General features: G+C 35.4%; 2 protein-coding genes across 2 annotated transcripts; both read left to right on the top strand.

The window, feature by feature from the left end:
* Window positions 1-403: 403 nt before the first annotated feature.
* Window positions 404-13,520, top strand: LOC131939366 (uncharacterized). The gene is made up of 9 exons (XM_059297655.1): window positions 404-470; window positions 1,725-1,911; window positions 4,345-4,417; window positions 6,932-7,084; window positions 9,196-9,402; window positions 9,501-9,689; window positions 11,465-11,650; window positions 12,509-12,655; window positions 13,466-13,520. The coding sequence occupies exons 3-9, from the start codon at window positions 4,387-4,389 to the stop codon at window positions 13,486-13,488; spliced, it is 936 nt and encodes a 311-aa protein (XP_059153638.1). The 5' UTR covers window positions 404-470; window positions 1,725-1,911; window positions 4,345-4,386; the 3' UTR covers window positions 13,489-13,520.
* Window positions 13,521-16,183: 2,663 nt separating this feature from the next.
* On the top strand, window positions 16,184-20,336 carry LOC131939388 (uncharacterized). Its single transcript, XM_059297671.1, has 6 exons — window positions 16,184-16,226; window positions 17,426-17,619; window positions 18,210-18,402; window positions 19,150-19,428; window positions 20,034-20,138; window positions 20,302-20,336. Exons 1-6 carry the CDS (start codon window positions 16,184-16,186, stop codon window positions 20,334-20,336), a joined length of 849 nt encoding a protein of 282 aa, XP_059153654.1.
* The last annotated feature ends 937 nt before the right edge of the window (window positions 20,337-21,273 follow it).

Genomic DNA, 21,273 nt, shown 5'->3' with positions numbered 1-21,273 from the left:
GCTTTTCCGGTTGCATAAATAATACTGTTTCTCTACATTCGAATACGCCTTTAATTTTTATTTTTCTTCTTTAACTAAAATTGTGGTTATACATTTAAAACATCTAACATATTATTTTCAACAAAAGTCCGTAAAAAGTTCTTCATATATCGCTGCCGATTCTGACGTGATGTCCGGCGAAAATATTTTGCGGACAGACAGAGAGAGAGAGAGAGAGAGAGAGAGAGAGATGTGCGAACGTGGGGATTTATATATTAGGATGTCAGGATACCTTGTTTAGCTTTTAAGTATATCGGCCACTTGTGGAAAATACTATGTAAATATATGTTTTTTTTAATGTGACAAGTGTTTAGTTACCTGCTTATGTCTTGTTTCAGAGACCCGCTAGTACAAGACGAAAATCTCCTTTACAATCTCGTAGTTTTCTCGGCCGATATTGTCAAAATATTGATTGATGGCTCACCTGTTGAGTAAGTCTATACAGAGGCGTAGCGAGGGGGGGGGGGGGATAGCGGACCGCACCCGGTGACACCATTTAGGGGGGGGGGGGGACACCAAGGCAAAAAAAAATAGCAAAATATATAGAGGAAAATGATAATTCTACTTAATTAAGTGATTAATTTGAGTGTTAAATAGTGTTTTAATTAAGAGGTGCAAATCGAAAGGTTTGAGGGAGGGGGGGGGGTGCAAATCGAAAGTTTGAATGGGGGGATGCAAATCGAAAGGTTTGAGGGCGGGGGGTGCAAATAGAAAATTTGAGGGGTGGGGGGGGGTGCAAATTGAACATTGAAAGTTTGTCCACGGGAAGGGTCGACATCATTAAGTGCCGCACCTCGCTACGCCACTGAGTCTATACAAAGCAAAGTTGTTACATGCTGGTTAAGGCCATTTGGGGAGAAGTAAAGTATTCAAAGCTGATTAGATGTATTACTTTTTATAAACATTGTACATTTTTATAAAAACGAAAGGAATTTCCAAAAAAAAATATTTATCCGGGTAATTTTAAAAAAAAATATTATTTAATAAAAGAAAATATTTGAAATAATAAATAAATAATCTTTACAATTAAAAGGCAATAAAACAGTGAAAACTCTTTGAATTTAAAAACGGAGTAGTATCCCATTCATTTATTATAGTTGAAGATTTAGTAACAATTTGAATAATGGTAGATATTTTGAACAGGACGAATTTAAAAACAAAAATGTTCCAGGACTTAGAACCCCGTGTTCTTTTTAAAAGTACTATTTTAATGTAGTTTTTAAATGCAAACAATTTGAATAATTATTTGATGATCATTTATCATCATTGTAATATTGATAAACACATTACAGACATATTACACACGCCATATAAAATATATACAGGTGATTTAGAGATTATATTTTTTTCTGCTCTTTGTGCGGGATTTTTTTTTTTAAATGACGTCAGAATAAGTCTCTCAGAGATATAGCGATGTTTCGACTTCTTTAGATATTAACCATCTGTCTTAATCTCAACTCGCGTCTACCATTACCTGAACCTAGTCTTAACTCTAATCTTAGATGTCACAATGGTTTTGGTTAATGTTTTAATTTGTTTCTACCTTTATTTTATTTTCCATATTTATATTCTGCCTCAGTTTTTAAGTCCATTATTTTTTTTATTTTTTTTTTGATTCTGGTACGTTTTTTTTTTTCAAATTCCAAATAATTTGATTGTTTTTTTTTTAATTTTATTTCAAATAGAAAATGGGATGAAATAATCCGAGTAGGCACAATACATCTAGCGATAACGGAACTGAAAGACAGCTATACTTACATAACCTCATTTGAAAACTCTTTCTTGGCCTTTGTGGTGTTCAAACTACGGACGGCAGACGGTGGAGATCTGTACTCTCACATCCCTTTGGCAACGGATAACGTTGAGCTCGAGGTAACATTACAGGTCTTCAGAGGCGTAGCGAGGGGTGGGGGCGCGGGGGGGGGGACATATGTCCCCGGGCGCCGACCTTAGGGGGGGGGGGTGCCAAATTGAAAGTTTCAGGGGGGGGGTGCAAATGAAAAGTTCGAGGGGGGGTGGAAATCGAAAGTTTGAGGGGTTGTTGCAAATGAAAAGTTCGAGGGACGTGTTCGTGGTTTCTAAATACAGCTAAACTTCCTTCATATATCCTTCAGTCTGTAATTGTAGTTAAGGTAATGCAAGTGTTAAACTAGGAGTCTAGGTGGAGGGGGTGGGGGGTGGACGGATGACACAAGATAATTGAGAGAAGAAATGAGAAATTTAATGTATTCGTGATCCTATTGTAAAAGACATCGTGTTTCACGCGGTAAAAAGTTTAGGAAATGCGTCATGGTTGTTAAATCAGCGAAACCTTCTCCACACATATAGTGTTTATTGTAGCTTTAATTGTGTCAAAATAGGAATATATGTGTGTGGGGGTGGGGGGGGGGGAAGATGACTTGAGATAATTGAACACGGGAGTCAGTTGAGGTAAACAACAAATAATTCAATGTACTAGTGATTGTATTGTTAAATACATCGTGTATAACACGGTATGGAATTAACGTAACGCTCGGTTTTTTTTTCAAACGGCTAATAATCTACTTAATGTTTGAAGTTTGTAACGAGGCAGTGAAAAAAATGAAGCATCCGTTGATTGTTCTTCCCGGGTTGACTATTTTGATCCAATGAGTTTCTGTCTTGGAGTTGTTCTTCCTCGCAGCTTTCAACTCGTATTGGAACATAGACCATTCCAGTGGCGTAGCCAGGATCGTCTCAAGGGAGGGGGGGTTCCAATTTTTACCCGGGGACAAACTTTTGATTTGCACCCCCCCCTCAAGCTTTCGATTTTGTACCCATCTCAAACTTTCGATTTGCACCCCCCCCCCCTCTCATACTTTATATATAAACCGACGGGTCCCCCCTATCAGACTTTCAATTTGTTTTTCCAAACCCATTTTGGCGCCCCCCCCCCCTAAGGTCGGCGCCCGGGTACATATGTCCCCCCCCCCCCGCCCTCCCCCCCCCCTCACTACGCCTCTGGGTGGCAGGTAGTGCTGACTATCCGTGTAAATGCGGAAATAATGGGGGAGAGAGGTGGAAATCAACATGGGATACGCCTTAGGCCCGTGGGGGTCGGAGAGTCAGAAATAGTTTGGCTTATCTGTTAGGGTAGAAGGCAGAAGGTGTAGGGTAGAGGATGACAAATTCGTTCGAATGCTTCTTGGGTGGTAATTACAAGTATAATACATCAAGAATCTGACACAACTTACTAACAGGGAGTGAGCGCCTCCTTCACTACTATTTTAAGCGCCAAACTTTCCAGTCCCAACCTTTTATACCCTAACTGCCAAATATATCACTTCCCTCTTTACTTACTATAATACAGAAGCTATATACAGTTATTTACGTCTCATTCAAAATGCAACACAGAATTTGAAGGTTGATACTCTACCTAAAAACACAAGAGAAGCTACTCTAGACCAGGGGTCTCCAAACTTTTCAGCCCGAGGGCCGAATTATCTATAAAATATCAGTTCGGGGGCCAGAGTTTCTTCCAGGCATCTATTTTCGGGGTGCCGGACCCCCCCCCCCCCCCCACCCCCGCTAAAAGAAATACAATTTATATAGAAATATATACAAACAAATTTCAAGTGTCCCCCCCCCCCCCCCGAGAAAAACGTCTGAAAGAAACACTGTCGGAAGGGTGACATCACACTCAGTTCAAAAAATTTTCTCAAGTTGTTCTTCACGTATTTCATTCTTGAAAATGTTTGTTCACACAGGTATGGTGTTCCAAAATGTGTAAGGTACCATGATGCAAAAGGTTTATTATTAGGAAAGTCTACCTTGGTGAAAAACTTATATAAATCCACCCGCCCTTCTTTGAACTTGTCCTAAGGGGGTCATTTGCTTGCAATTCAATGACCTCCAGCTGCAGTTCATTAAAGGCTGTGGCTTGACTTTCCAGGAAGTAGACCTATTTCTTTTCTTAACTTAAATACTCTGCTGTGAACTTTCTGACCAACAATAATGCTGTCACCAAGCTGTATTTTCTAATAATAGCCTATCTATTCAATATCTTTCGTTACATCAATGTCTAAAATCTATTTTTTGTCAAAGCATTTCCTAGAGATATCAATTGAAAGATATAATTAGATAACACATAAAGCCTTTGGTATCATATAAATTGTTTCTTTGCGACTGGATATCAATGTCTAAAATCTATTTTTTGTCAAAGCATTTCCTAGAGATATCAATTGAAAGATATAATTAGATAACACATAAAGCCTTTGGTATCATATAAATTGTTTCTTTGCGACTGGCCATGAAAATTCAATCCAGCAATTTGTGTGTTCTAAACAGCGCGATGTGAAATCAGCAGCGAAGGCGAACACGGAGACAAGGATGCCTGAACTACTAGAGCATTATGTTTTCCGTAAGTTGACGTGAATCTTCAACACATTTCACACACCTTTTCTAGTGTGTGAATACACAATGGTTTTAAATTATCTTTTTTTTACGAAACGATAAAAAAGTAACATTTTATAATTCACTGCTCATAAAATGTATTTACTAATGCTTGGTTTAGAATGTGTCTGTATTTTCAATGATTTCTTAAATATTTTATAAAATATTTTTACATTTTTTTCGTATCTTTTTTTACATGAATAAAGTTGGTTACCTGAAATGATAGTGTATACTTGACCTAGTATTTGATAGCTTAATATTTTGCCATGAAGTCTGTGTGTATAAATCTCGAAAACAAAATGAACAACGGAGCTAATACAATTATGTTAAGGCAAAGTACAAATGGAATACCAGCTACTGTAAATAACACCTATACCAAAAGGCGTAGCGACCCTTCCCGGCGCCGCCCGGGGTCAAACTTTCGATTTGCACACCCCCCTTCAAAATTTCAATTTGCAGCCCCCCCCCCCCTCAAACTCTCAATTTGTTTTTCCAACCAATTTTGGCGCCTCTAAGGTCTGCGCCCGGGGACATATGCCCCCCCCCCTCGCTACGCCTCTACCTATACCAAAACATGTACTGAAACCTGTACAAAAACATGTTCTTTATCTTAAGCTTGCGCCCCCAATCTAGAACGTACTAAACATTGTCTTTTCTCGATAATGTTTCAATTTAAATGTAGACGTATACATTAAATATGAGACATATATTAACAAAACCTAAATCGTAAACGAAAACACAAGTATTCATTAAATATGAGACATATTTTAACAAAACCTAAATCGTAAACGAAAACACAAGTATTCATTAAATATGAGACATATATTAACAAAACCTAAATCGTAAACGAAAACACAAGTATTCATTAAATATGAGACATATTTTAACAAAACCTAAACCGTAAACGAAAACCCAAGTATTCATTAAAATCTAACATTGATAATTACAAAGCAATGTAATTGAAACAAGCATTGATATGCTCTTCTACTCTGTCTGCTAATGGGCCAAGATTGCCCGACTTCTACATTCGGCACGAAGTGTGCGGAAAAGTGCGAGTGTCCGGATTCGTTCTGTAGAAAAAACGGCAGCTGTTACACCGGCGACTGCCCAATGGGGTCATTCGGTACAAACTGTATGTACGGTGAGTGCCGGTTGCTAAATGCAGAAGCCAGTTATTTTGTTCGTGAGTTCTTGTTTTATTTCTCTACGATATGAACGAGTTGTACTGCACCGAATAATGCGTCATTGAGAAGGTCTTTAACATTGTATTCGCAGGATTTAAATTTTTTACCCTTTAAAAACACACTAAAATTTTCATGTCTAAAGTGTTAGCCTCACTATCACTAAAACTAATTTTGGTATTATAACTATGATTTTAATCATTATGTTTCTTATTATAATGGCTAGTAGTAATAGTAGTCGTAGTAATTATTGTTATTATTATATTTTATAATAAATCATTACTTTTTTGCGCAATTTCCATACTAGACAATTGCGATTATTAACTCGTCATTTCTGGTGATGGATGGACGGATGGATGTGTGTCCGCAGCTTTAAGTCGTATCTCCTCCTCAACGAAGCAATATCGAGGACTAGTTCCAAAAGCAAATATGTTAAGCAAGTTCCGAGGATGATTGTGGGTCAAAAAAATTCCCGGAATTCCTTCCTGGATTTCCCGCAAAAGCCAAAAAACCTCGAAAAAATGCAGTTCTTGGCACATATCTCGGCAACCAGACCACTTAGCGACTTGAAACATTTACCAATCGATTTCTGCCATAACTTAGAACAATATTGCCGAAGAAAGTTTTCAAAAATATCCTTTCGTTCGGTCACAAAAAAAATAATTAAGAACATTTAAACTGAGCATCGTGTAGGCCTACTCGTTAAAATAAAACTATTTCCGTTGATATAGGTTAACATAGTTGTCTTTTTTTTAAGCGCAAAAAAATATCCTTTCGTTCGGTCACAAAAAATAAAAAATTGTTATGGATAACATAAGGAAATTGCGCTTAAATTGTCACTATACTTTTTATTAACTTGTTTTATTACTATGATTAATTTTTTGTTATTGTCATTAATTTTATTATTATTATTTACTGTTTTGTAATTTCTATTATTAATATTATATTGATCTGTATTATTCAACAATAATCATATTTATTAGTACAAATATAATTATTAATAGCACTGTCATTATCAACTGTGCTATGTTTATCAATTTATTCAGTACAATGTGGTATGTATGTATATTTATATATATATATATATATATATATATATATATATATATATATATATATATATATATATATATATATATATATCACAATAAGCTATGCTGTTATAACCTTATCATTCACAATATAATTACTATTTTACTTTCTTTCATTCTAGCTATTAATGCTATGTTATACTTATTAGTATTGTATTAGTCGTCTTAATGTTTACCCTGATAATTATTTACACTACGATTTACCAACAGAGGATTTAACAGTCTATGCCATAACTAACTCGGAAGAAATGCTGACTGATGGTGACGACAGCACCTGTGTGTTTCCTAGCTTCAACAAATTCAATTTGCGTTTTTTCGAGCACTTCTACGTGGCGTCGATTGTTTTTGTTCTTTTCGAAGAAGGTAGAGATGTTGTATTTTTTTTTTACATTTCTTTCTTTCTCATTTAACGCTCCTTGGTGGGATATTGTGCTTATTTATGTGATCTATTTTTGTTTATTCTTTTTGAAGCAGGTAGCAAATGTACTTTTAATAGTAGCTTGTTTTTGAGATTTTATTTAGCTTTCTTTCTCTTGCTTTTGTCCGTCATGCTTTATTCGTCATGGATGGAAACGGACGAGTGAAATTTCGACCATTTATACAGGACCGATTTCTTTCGAAATTCGCACGTAGATCAACGCGCGATGACAATGCAACATGACAGAAATTTAACTAAATCGGATATTTAATTCCTTTTTCAAAGAAAGAACGAATGTTTTCAATATAAGTACTAATTTTATCGCACCATGTGTTCATTATCATTTATTTTACAGATTTTTTTGTCACATAATTCTGTTGTGTAAAAAAAATTTAAATACTGAAAAAAAATATTTAAAATGACGCATTAAAACTATCTTTTATTAAAAACATAATAAGCAGTAAAATATTTATTAAAGTGGTATGCAAAAATAATATTAAAATTTAGTTATTTTTAATCTTAACTAAATTTTCGAGGAAAAGGGCCATTCGGATACAAAGGCCTCCAAGGAAATCGTTGCAGACTGCAATTTATAGGTTGCATTTTAATGTTACGATAAACTATATGCTTTAATCCATTTTAAAAATCGGGTGAAATTCTACTAGTTACCTTAACACTGGTATAACTATAAGTCCGCACCCAGTACTTAATTTGCTCTATGGATCGTTAGGTTTAAAAAGAAGAGTAGGCCCTACGACGTGACGAGGCAAGGGAATTACGTGTTTGTTAGTTTTTTCTTTCTATAAAAAAATTTCTGTCTCATAATTTTGGAAAAATGTTAGCTTCTATGATGTTTTAACCTAAAATGCATAGTAAATATTTGACTGAAAATATAGTAACAGTTTTTAAATCTCGAGTAAAACAAATATACCTATTTACTGTACGTTAAACAATTATATAATAGGGGGTCATCCATAAATGATGTCACACTCGTACGGGGGAGGGGGGGGGGGGTCCGTAATTTTGTGACGATGTGTGATGAGGGGGAGGGGGGGGGGGTTCAGATGTTGCGACGTCACATTTTTGCATTATAAAAAAGCAATGTTAGAAAACGAATTTTAGACGTTATTTCGCGTTTTAGATAACTGTTTTAATAAATTGTAATAGTTTAGACAAGATTTTGGAAAAATATCGATGTTTTAAAAAAATTCAACTGCAATTCTGAGGGGGGTTGTAGGTTGAGGTGTGACGTCATTTTAGGGGGGGGGGTCTGACTTTTTGTGACGACGTGTGACGGAGGGGAGGGGGGGAGGTAAAAATCGTCCAAAAAAGCGTGACGTCATTTATGGATGACCCCTAGTATATGGTATATAGTATATAGTATATAGTATATAGTATATGATATATAGTATATAGTATATAGTATATAGTATATAGTATAAAGTATAAAGTATAACGTATATAGTATATAGTATAAAGTATAAAGTATATAGTATATAGTATATAGTATATAGTATATAGTATATAGTATATAGTATATAGTATATAGTATATAGTATATAGTATATAGTATATAGTATATAGTATATAGTATATAGTATATAGTATATAGTATATAGTATATAGTATATAGTATATAGTATATAGTATATAGTATATAGTATATAGTATATAGTATATAGTATATAGTATATAGTATATAGTATATAGTATATAGTATATAGTATATAGTATATAGTATATAGTATATAGTATATAGTATATAGTATATAGTATATAGTATATAGTATATAGTATATAGTATATAGTATATAGTATATAGTATATAGTATATAGTATATAGTATATAGTATATAGTATATAGTATATAGTATATAGTATATAGTATATATATATATATATATATATATATATATATATATATATATATATATATATATATATATATATATATATATATAGATAGATAGATAGATATATAGATATATAGATATATAGATATATAGATAGATAGATATATAGATATATATACATATATATTCTTTTTTTTTTCTAGGTGTTTTTGAGTCTGACACCTTCATAGTTTCCTATAAGACGATGGAGAGTTATGGTTTTTTGTCGGAATTTAAAAGTGTAACAGCAATGATAACAAATGTGATCAGCAATCGAGTATATGTGGAGTTGGAAGACGCGGTTTTACTAGATCTGATAGAGATAGAAGTGAAATTTCATCTTTCTATTTGCTCAGTTTATCTCAATGGCGGTTAGTGCTCATATTGTCACTCTCATAGCGTGAAGTTACTTTGAAATATTTAAGTTTTATTACTTCACCTGGATTACATGCCATCAACCTTGTCACAGGGATTAATCTCATGCGTAACTTGGTACCAGCACGTCTGGTGGTGGAAGTGTCAAATGCAAACGACAAGCTGCTGTCAATCATCACGGACGGGGACAGGTACCGGACGTGCGTCGACGTCACATCTCCGCTGGTGATTGTCTTGAAGCCGCAAAACAATACTCGCGTCTCCAGGGTCGCCATATACGCAGGTAGAAGACATGATAAGGATAAAATTGTGGGTTTTTTGTTGTTTTTTTTTTGTTTTTTTTAATTACATTTTTGTGTTTGCTAAAAGAGAATAATATATCATTGGACGAAGATTTGGTGCTGTAATAGTGTTATTGATATCTGTTATATAGTGTTAAGAATTTATATTGACGAGCCGACCCGCGGCGTATCATACGCCGCTATTTAGTTTTTTTTTTCTTTTTCAGTAATTTATAATTTGTGAATTCGACAGTACCAATGCTGTCACTGAAAATATTTGCTTTAAAACACTAAAACCCTCCTTTCCCCCCAACCTCCACCCCCCCCCCCCCCCCCTCCACCCGTGAAAGCAGCCTCCTCTTAGTTACCTCCCCTAAGTTTAAAATAGTTTCAAACTAAATTATCTGCCCCTAATAGCCGTCACTAAAACCGTCTCTATGATTGTAAACATTTAGCGTGAACCACAGCTCACCAGACCATGTGGGGGTGGGGGTGGTTGCGATATGCCTAGAGAGGAAGAGAGGGGACTGCTAGGCGCGCTTACAGCTTGGTGTTTTCTGCCGTCTCCAAGAAGAGAATTGTATAAATAGATTCTTTTTTTTTTTGTATGTAGTCAAAGAACGGAATGAATTAAAAGTTTAAACTATTGACACAATTACTTCCCTTTAATAGGTAAAAGAGACGATTATATCATGGGGCGAAGATTTGGTGCTGTAATAGTGTTATTGATACATGTTACATAGTGTTAAGAATTAATATTGATTTTATTTTTGCATGTAGTCAAAGAATGGAAGGAATTAATAATTTAAATTCTTAACTCCAATACGTCCCTTTAATAGGTACAATAAGCCGGTAAATCGTGTTCATTTTCAACCTCTTAAAATTACATTTCTAAGAATCTGGTAATTTTACCAGGAGCCTATGTCACCTTATCTATTCTTTTACTAAATATCAAGTTGGTGTCGCTTCTGTAAGTGATTGATTTAATAAACGCATAGTTAATTTAGAATGCAGTCAGCCTAGGTCAATAGTCACTTTAAAAGCGATTATTTTTTTTTTCAAAAAGACTCCATTTAAAATGAGAGTAAACAACGCAGTTCGCCAAAAAAGAAATTCGCTTGAAATGTATTTACACGTACAACTCAATAAGTGAGATTAACAGAGACATCCTTAAAGAATCAACTTTGCTGACTCGGCGTGGTCGAGTCAGTAAAGCTCATGGTTGCTAAACCGAAAAGTCTCGAGTTCGAACCCTCGGGCAGATGAGGCTCGTTAGCTGGGGACAGCCACTCTTCTAGGAGAGACAACTCCAAAATTAAATAACTGCTGCCTTGTAGATTGTTCTTGGTTGGACAAAGGCTATGGAAGCAAATCCAAAAAGAAAAGCAGGCTGAAATCGGAGTCAATGGCCTCAATGGCGCATAACCGGTTGACACGTAACGCTTAATTGTGTTGGAGACGTGGTCGAGTCGGCAAAAAGCTCATGGTTGATGAATTCGAACAAAGTCTCGAGTACCCACTGGCAGATAAATCTCGATCCCCTTCAACACTAATAATTAAGAACGAAGAAGAAGAAGAAGAAGAAGCTTTTATAGATAGGAGAAAGAAAATGGAGAAAGAAATAAACGTATTATTTTGAACAAAAGACACATTGATTCGCTTTTACGCTACAGTTTTTAGCCTTGTATCTGGTTTCGTCGGCATCAATAACAATCGGTTTCCATGCCAACCGTTTTTTTTTTTAAATTCCTTTTTATTACGTCCCACTGTACTGTAGGTAATCAGGTGATGATAAGCATGCCGTATTCTATCACTAACGAGAAAGAAAGCTTTAAGAAGGATGGGTTCGCCATGTGGCCTAGACCTTGGAACCCAACCTTCGTTCACGACAAATGGATTTCCACGCTGAGAATCAGCCCCGGTGTGAAACATTTGACTCTGTGCGAGGTGGAGGTGTATGCAGGTAGGGAAAGGGCGTCAGGGAGTAGGGCTTAGATGTTGGTGACGTCAGGTAGTGGGGATTAGATGTTGGTGGCGTCAGGAGCTTAGATGTTGGTGGCGTCAGGAGCTTAGATGTTGGTGGCGTCAGGAGCTTAGATGTTAGTGGCGTCAGGAGCTTAGATGTTGGTGACGTCAGGTAGTAGGGCTTAGATGTTGGTGGCGTTAGGTAGTGGGCTTAGATGTTGGTGGCGTCAGTCATGAGCTTAGATGTTGGTGGCGTCAGGAGCTTAGATGTTAGTGACGTCAGGAGCTTAGAGCTTAGGTGTTGGTGGCGTCAAGTAGTAGGGCTTAGATGTTGGTGGCGTCAGGAGCTTAGATGTTAGTGGCGTCAGGAGCTTAGATGTTGGTGGCGTTAGGAGCTTAGGTGTTAGTGGCGTCAGGAGTTTATATGTTGGTGGCGTCAGGTAGTGGGGCTCAGATGTTGGTGACGCCAGGTAGTGGGGCTTATACGTTGGTGACTTCATGAGTTAATATGTTGGTGATGTCAGGAGCTTAGATGTTAGTAGCGTCAGGAGTTTAGATGTTGGTGACTTCAGGCAGTAGAGCTTAGATGTTCGTGACTTCAGACAGTGGAGCTTAAAACTTGCATTTGCGTCATTATTTTTTTTTTACAATCGATCCTTTCCAATAGTTCCCTCATGCCTCATCTTTTATTACCCAACTCCGCCATACGTATTATAGGGCTGGTAAGTAGGTCACCAACCAGTTCTACGGCTCAATGAAACCTGCATGAGCGATACAGCTGGTTGGTGACCTACTTACCAGCCCTATATCTTTCCAGTAACCACACGTCAATAAGTCCTCCATGTTTCGTCCACAGATATCTTCACACCCCGTGTACCCCTCACTGACAGTGCTGCGGCGGGTGACACCATTTTTCGATTCTGGGGATTTGTAGCACTGTTCATTGTGGTGGCCTCTTGCTTAAGTTGTACTATATTTGCCATGAATAAGCGGGTAGACCTTGGTAAGTTCACGGTGATAAATACAATTTTGTTTCCTTAAATAAAATATCGAATTCATGTTTCAGCATATAGAAATATAATTATATTTTAAATGAAATAGATGTACTAGTTTGTAAGCCACGCCGTGGGGCAATGAATATTTTGAACGAAAAGTCATAATTGTTGGTTTATTCTTGTAATACAAAAGAGCCGACCCGCGGTGCAGAATACGCTTCTATTTAGTGATGGGTGAAGACTTACTGAAAGACACAATTGTCCAAATGGGGTGGGTGGGTACACAATGTTGCGCATGCCTGGAGAGCGAGGGAGGGGGCGGGAGGAGGGGTAGAGAGTCGGCGTGCGTGCATGGTTGGGCGACGTAGAGAATTATATATATATATATATATATATATATATATATATATATATATATATATATATATATGTATGCGGTAAGCTTGACCTAGCGGTAGCGCGGTAATCTCCTAAAAGTCTCGAGCTCGAATCCAAGTTCAAGTTAGTAGAATGTCCCTTAGTCCATCCAGCTCTGATGGGTAACCCACTCACGTTAGGAAAGTAAAATCGTCTGAGCATAATGCTGACCACTCTTTCCCTTCATATGCCGAGGTCCCAAAAACAGGTGAACACTAATTCACCAGCGCCATGGACTGTCAGGCACGAAATGAGAAGCTTTCTATTTACCTGGATTAAGTATGGGGTTGATGGATTTTACATTGCAGACACGCCGAATAATATTATTTTATTACTCTTTAAAAATATTAATATTTACTTTAACTTACAACTAGTTCTTATAGCATGCTTTTCTTTCCCAGCTCCCGAGCTAGAAGATGAGTAAAGTTGCAAGGAAATTTATCTTGTATCTTGTTGTATTTCAAAATTTCATTTCTTTTAATTAAAGGTTATTTTGTAAATCAAATGTGTTTATAAATATTTTGTTAATTATACACATTACTAACAATACAGCTCGGTCGTGTTGTTCATTCGATACATTTTGAAAACCTGATCCATATACCAATACGGTGAGTTATTGTTTCTGGACGTAAGGCTGACTTTTTTGTACTTTCAGTGTGTGAAGTAGAGTTTGCCTGTTTCTCTGACCTCAGTAGGCCTATATGAAGTTTATAGTGTGGTCCATTCTATGATGCTTGATTAATTTTTTTTAATTTCTTCTTTACTTTTTGTTTTTATGCTTTTTTTTTAAATTAAATTTCACCAAACGTTAGTCAGGTGTCCACTGAAGTCATGGACAACATACATATTTGGGGAATGAGACGGGTATATGGTACTGCCAAGTCCTATGAATTTGTATACACAAAATACACAAACACTGGGTCAAATTTTAAAATAAAATTGTTTAAACATGTTGTTAAAAATCGTTACAGTATCAAGCTACTAAAAAGTAAACTAAATAAATACAAGAAAGAAAAAAAAAGCTTTCACTTTGAAAATTTCCGTCCTCATCAACTCACATTAGTGATTGCTATTACTTAATTTAGATGTCTCCCCTTTTGGTAAATACAGTATTCTTTGAACGAATGTTAATGACAATTTAATGTAATTTTTATTTATATTTGAAATAAAATATTTAACTTGGAATTCATCTGGAAATTTTGAAATAACTAGTCAAGTATGGATAGGTGTTGTTCACTAATTGAAAGGAAAAATTTCCACTGATCCATATAGAAGCAGTAAGATAAACGTCTTTCCTTTAATTTTATGATTCGAAAAATTGTCTGTTCATTTTCGCTGTACTTGAAGTGCTTCGTCAACTAACACACAGACGCACAAAACACAAATAATAAAATTATTAAAAACTTCACTGGTTTGTTGTTTTAATTAATCATACGTCATGTATTCAAGTATTAGGGTTGACATCGTTAGTGTGTTGTTAGTCAAATACGTATCATCATCATCATCATCATCATCGTCGTCATCATCGTCATCATCATCATCATCATCATCATCATCATCATCATCATCATCATAGTCATCATCATCGTCATCATCATCATCATCATCATCATCATCGTCATCGTCATCTTCATCGTCATCGTCATCGTCATCGTCATCGTCATCGTCATCATCATCATCATCATCATCATCATCATCAACATCAAACCATGGACCCCCAAACGCGCAAATAAAACTTCTATTTTCTCCAAACAAAGAATGTCTCGAATTCATCCATAAGTACCGGTTCCATTTTTGCAACATGACTGAAACTACCAACTTTGTTTGAAATGTTTGTTTTTCGTTTTATACAAGGTTTCTAACTGATAATGTTGTTGGTGGGGTTGTGTGGGTTGGGGGAGGATGTCACTGGAGTTAAGGTCGGACACTGTGGGACGGAGTGGTCTAGCGGTGGAGAGTTGGACTGCTAACCCGTAAGTCTCGAGTTCGAATCCGGGTTCAAGTCAGAAGACCGTCCCTACATATCTCTACATATGCCGAGGACACAAAACAAGTGAACTCACTTCACTTACCCCATAGACCGTCAGGTTTGAAAGGGAAACTTTACGTTTGATTTGTACTGTTTTAAGTTTGTATTTTCAAGCGTTCTCCAGTAACAAGCTTGAAAGAAACATTAGGTTGATAGCCAACGAAAGCATTCAATTTAGCCGTCATTACGTTGTGTGGATGTAAATTGTGTGTGTTTTAATTGTGGTTGTTGGTTGAATTATATGAAGCTGTGCTTATAAGAAACTGATCCGCAGAAGACCGTGAGAGAATCGGATCGGCAGGAGGGAAACTAATGTACTAATGATATCAATAGCACCGAAACTGACCACTTCTCTTACAGGTCTATAGACAGGTCATTGATGCCCCCTCTCTCTCTCAACTTCCCAGCACGTTACTTATTAGGAGATGTTTTCACCGTGCTTTTATTACATCAGTAGTCAGGATTAGTTTAAACTAAAGTGTTTGTGATGATTTCTTAGCTTTTTTCAAGCTGTATTTATATTATCTCAGTTCTTTAGACCTATTATTTTTAAATATTATTCTAGTTCTATCCTGCTGTCCAAAATGTATCATAAACTATTCTATTGTAGTGTTATTATCCTAGTTATATCACGGAGTAGTGGTAATATTTATCCTATTTGTATTTTTTGTAGAGTTGTATTCTCGTTCTATTATACTGTAGTATTATTATCCTAGTTCTATCACGATGTAGTGTAAAATATTATCCTAGTTATATACTATATATATATATATATATATATATATATATATGTACTATACAGATGTTATCCTAAGTATGTCTAAACGGCTTTGTAAAATGTACTTTACAATCTTTACGCTCTTGGTTTAAGTAGGTTTTTCGCTTTGACTTTAAAGCTGAACTTCTACAAAACTTATATAATAAACTGGTGAATCAGCATGCGTCATGTTCCATCATCTCATTAACGTCACAGTTTGATCAGTGACTCAGTGAGTAGATCAATCAATCTAAACTTAAAAATCTGTGTACTCACAGCACAAGAAATACAAGGATCTGATTTAGCTGGCTGAGTATTTGTGTAGGTTTAGAAATGTGGTACATGCATATTTTCCTGGCAATGTCTTTCATCCAAGGTAAGTTTACGATGCTCAATAAACTGCATTTGAAGGTTATGGATATGATTATTATTTATTGACAACATTAAGTATACACATTATAAAATAGTATGCCTACACGGTATATAATGAAATGCGAGGTTAAATAATTATTTTTGAACTTTTTATTACAAAACGGTGTTCTTTTACTTTAGTTATAAAAGCGTCAAGCCTCTTTTCACTGTATTTCATATACAAGATACAATATAATGCAATAACCTCTTTTGTGTGTATGTGTGTTGGTGAGTGCATGCGTGTGTGGAGGGTAAGTTTTTGCAAAATCTGACCAAGCAGATCTAAATACTCGACAGACTTATCAGAAATGTTATATTCAGAATCAGTTTAATGTTTATGTACAGTGGTACTGAATCGCATTTGAAAATGCCATGCACATTCACGTTGACCGTCGGTAATCTTGTAGATAGAAAATCTGGATTAGCGAATACATTCTGATTAATGGTAACACTGAATGCAAGTATGTTGGGTAATATTAAATGTTTTGTGACCATTGACCATAGGTAATATCGTAGGATAGAAAACCTTAATCGGAAATCTAAAAAGAAAAGTAAAGCTCTCTTTTCAGATGTAACTACCCACGGAGCAAATGTAGTAGAGTTCATGTATTCCTTAACCTCGGCATGGATTAGGATAGTGTGATCAGCACTATGCATAGCCGTCTTTGATTTGCCCATCGTGAATCAGGTACCCATCAAAGCTGGAGCGAGATCCAGACTTTGTACTTTCGAGTCTGTAGCGAAACGGTCTACCCTTCAACCATTAGCATATACAAGTTAATTAATAGAACCACAGTAGTAAGATTGGTAACATTAATTCACATATGAAAATAACCTAGTGGCGTAGCGAGGTCGGGTGTCACCCGGTGCGGCACTTAATGGTGTCACCCCCCAGAGGCGTAGCGACCCTTCCCGGGGACAAACTTTCGAATTTTCGATTTACACCCCCCCCCCCCCCTCAAACTTTCAAACTTTCGATTTGCACCCCCCCTCAAACTTTCCATTTGCACCCCCCCCCTTTCAAGTTTTTCTCTATATATTTTCCTATTTTTGCCTTGGTATCACCCCTCTAAATGGTGTCACCCGGTGCGGTCCGCACCCCCCGCACCCCCCCCCCCCCTCTCTACGCATCTGAAATAACCTACGCATTTGCATATACCCCAGGCAACAGTCTAGCACAGAAGATTACCATCAGTGACTACAACCCAACATACAGTAAAACAGAGTGCACGACAGGTTTTATATCATGGAAGGATTATGTTGTGTATAATGTAGCAGTGGACGCAGGGTCGGTCGGATTGGAAAACAAAACGGTGCGCTTTCACACTGCAAGATATAGCAGTGACCAGTGGCACCATGTGAGCAATTTTAACATTTTTAGAAAACTTTTATAGAAAGCTCTGTTAGAATATCGAAACTGTAAACATAGAATAGTTGATTTTAAAAATTGTTCATATAGACGTAAATATTCAAATTGTATATATACAATTGTACCATAAACATCACAAAAGTAAAATTAATCATCAACTTTGTTGACAATTTGAGTTTAACGTTCGTTTAAATACTGAAAGTTCTTCCCTAAGCAATAAAGAAAAATATGAGATAGATAATAGCACACTGAAGTCGTGAAGTTCTATAAAATTGAATGCTCTGTTTTCCTTGGACTTGAGAAAGCAAAAAGAAGAAAAAAAAACACTAATTATATAAATTTAATCATTTTCGAATCGGGGTTCAAGTCAGTGGAACTTCCCTGAGTCCACCGAGCTCTGATGGGTTTCTAACTCACGTTAAGGAAAAAAATGGGTGGTTGGGTTTAGTGCTGACCACAATATCCCTTTATATGCCGATGTCTCTGAAACAGATGAAAGCTTTTGGACACGATGCTGATGCTGATAATAAGATGCTGCATTGAATGTAACTTTAAAAATGTGCTTAACCTCATCTCCAGCTGTGTCTAGTGAACCTGGATCACAAGTGTTCCCTGTCGCAAACAGCCGTGTGTTACTGTAATCAAAGTGAAGGCACCCTCTTTCAAGTGGTCATCAACATGACTGCCTCCAGTAAATACAGTGGAGGTCTCCTTAAAGGCTATGTAGGAGTCGATATTGTCAGCAATGTACAGAAAATACCCCAGATGTACGGTAAGTTGGTATCTTAGTTTAGAAGAGTTTGTATGTTAATACATGTAGCCTACAGAACTTCAATCGATAATTGAAATATACATAACTTACATTAACCTTGAGTATAATTATCTAAAAAATAATTTTACATATAACATCAGCAATCAATCAATAAGAAACTTAACTGAAATAAATATTTACAAAGTACTTGTACCAATAATTAATTTAAAAAATAACAATACTATTTAACATATTGTTTCTTTATAATAAAACTTTCTACTTTGTAAATTTTAAAATAAATATTCTATAAACCACTGTTTTCACAGTTTTTCACTTTTGAGGGGAAAAAAATGGATTTTGTATTTGAGATCTATCGCTGTTCCATCGTGGCATTATTTTAAATTCTAAATATCGAGGGGTTCGAGGTGGTTTTACGCTTTCACATTGTAATACGAGATACATATACACTAGCACTACATAAATATGACATTAACTCAAACATTTCAAAAAGTGAACATCATTGGTTTATTGTGTGTGTCTTCACATGAATCCAATATTTCTAGTGTAAATGTATGTGTATACTAGTGTATACTATTTATACATAGCATAGTTCAAGCTGTTGATTTTTGAATAAAAGCCAAGAATATTATTTGTATTATTGAAAAATAAACTATTCTTATATAAGATTATTAAATGCAGTTATGTATAAATTATTTCAATCAAAACAGCTTATAAAGATAATTTTGAATTTTTTTTTATGCCCTCTAGATCTATCTGAAGTCATGTTTGATGTAAATGGATTCAATTTTACCGGGGACTCAAACGCGTTACAACTTCAGACCAACGAGAGTACAATCACGTTCTGTTGCCGAGATTTGCCGTCACCTTGTAGAGCAAAAATTAAACACCAACAAGAACTTGTGGCTTCTGGTGAACCATGTGCTGTCTACAACATCAGCTCTACACATCAACAGGGGAGTTTCAATCTCACTTTGGCGTATGATATTTGTAAAGTAACAAAGGAAATCAACGTCTTAATTCATTATGGTTGGTGCAAAAGGGTTAATACTCTAATTTTATATAATCTGGTGTGATTTTTTTTTCTACAAGAATATCAAGCTTAAATTGAATTGGACAAAAGCTATTGAAAATTATTTTATCGCATCTTAAACATCAAACCTACTTATTGATTTACCTTCCCATGATTTATTTATTAAAAAGAAGAATTATATGTAATTATTATATTATAATTATTATAAGATGCATAATTAAATAAGAATTATATTACGAGGATACACTAACTCTTTGTACGAAGAGTTAATATTTATAGCCTTTGTCCAACCAAGAACAAACAACAAGGCAGCAGTTGTTTGATTTTGGAAATTTCTCTCCTAGATAGATTGCTGTCCGCAGCAATCCCCGTGGTTGGGGTTGTGAAAGAGCTCAGTCACATGGAGTCATATTGTAACTAACAGGTCAACTCTGTTACTGAGAACTAAAGTCATGTTTACTCACTCTCCGCAGCTCTTCGACCCACCCCCTTCCTCCCACATAACTCGGGCATGATAAATAGTAGTGTACCAATGTTTTAAAGTTTAAATTACATAAGACATCACATTTTCGTACAAGTATACATTTTATTTCTATTCCAGGATTGAGTCAAAGCAACCAAGAGTACTTCGTGTTGATAATGTCCCTAATAACTACAATCGTCGTGATGTCATTACTTCTCATGGCTTCAATCTGTTATATTCAAAGTAAAATTTCTTTTTTTTTTCTTGTTATAACATTAGGTTTTTATTAGATATCCGAAAAGAAAAGAATTATAAAAATTACTTTATAGTGTGTTCATAAGTTTTAATGTTTTTAGCATTTAAAAAGAAATATTATTGTCATCGTAATAATCTTTTTATTACTCAGGTATTAACAGAAAACAAAGCATCGTACAAGGGTAAGAACTGGTGTTCTAATATGATACTCGAACACTCAAAAATGTGTTTTGTTCATTGTAATATAACTTTTTACAAAATATTTAAACTACAATAATATTAAAAAAGACTACATAAAGATGGACAAATCTAACTCGACATGACGGTAGAATATACTGTTATACAGGTTATATTGTAGTAATAAATAGTTACTTGCCTTTATAAGTACTAGTATACTTCTATTTTCACAGAGAAAGATCAGAAAGGCTGTACGTGATTTCCAACGAAGGACCAGCAACTCTTGGTTTGTAAACTTTTATAAATGACACACAAACACAATATGTACACACATGTTATACATTATATATATATATATATATATATATATATATATATATATATATATATATATATATATATATATATATATATATAATTATTTATAATTGGTTATGTAAATTTATAATATAAATATAAAGTTATATAAGGCTGCAAATATTATATGCTTACATTGTGTATGTTGACCTAATTATTTGGATTTTTACACATTACATTACAGATGGAACCCTCCCAAATTTGACAACATTTCGTATGTGTGACAACGATGCACAGCATAACGAATCAAGCCATACATATGAAGAAGCAGCTTGTGTTAATCCCGAAATACTTCCCAAAAGCAACGTCGGCCCTACACAGATTTATTTGAATATCGATATTTCAGGAAAAAAATGAATTTGTCACGCCGAATAATGTCTATAAAAACTTAACATCATGTTTTATATTTTTCTTAATGTGTATCTTTGGATTTCAATCACAACTTCTTTTTTTCTTCGTTCTTTATGGTTTTAATGTAAGTGATTTCATTTCCTCCAACAAAATTGAGTTTTATGTGTCAAGTTGTTATGCTCCATGTGGGTCATTAACTCCGATTTAAGCCTGCTTTTTTCTGGATTTGCTTCCAAAG

Source organism: Physella acuta, unplaced genomic scaffold, assembly GCF_028476545.2.
Source record: "Physella acuta isolate Inbredline_101_S28 unplaced genomic scaffold, ASM2847654v3 ptg000276l, whole genome shotgun sequence".
NCBI lineage: Eukaryota > Metazoa > Mollusca > Gastropoda > Physidae > Physella > Physella acuta.
This window is presented reverse-complemented; position numbering and strand designations above follow the sequence as displayed.

Bases quoted from the DNA above. Each gene is read 5' to 3' on its own strand.
- LOC131939366 (XM_059297655.1), top strand. From the start codon at position 4,387: ATGCCTGAACTACTAGAGCATTATGTTTTCC. The intron at 9,403-9,500 runs GTTAGTGCTCAT...ACCTTGTCACAG, and splicing joins CTCAGTTTATCTCAATGGCG to GGATTAATCTCATGCGTAAC. The intron at 11,651-12,508 runs GTAGGGAAAGGG...TTTCGTCCACAG, and splicing joins CGAGGTGGAGGTGTATGCAG to ATATCTTCACACCCCGTGTA.
- LOC131939388 (XM_059297671.1), top strand. From the start codon at position 16,184: ATGTGGTACATGCATATTTTCCTGGCAATGTCTTTCATCCAAG. The intron at 17,620-18,209 runs GTGAGCAATTTT...CCTCATCTCCAG, and splicing joins GCAGTGACCAGTGGCACCAT to CTGTGTCTAGTGAACCTGGA. The intron at 20,139-20,301 runs GTAAAATTTCTT...TTTATTACTCAG, and splicing joins TTCAATCTGTTATATTCAAA to GTATTAACAGAAAACAAAGC.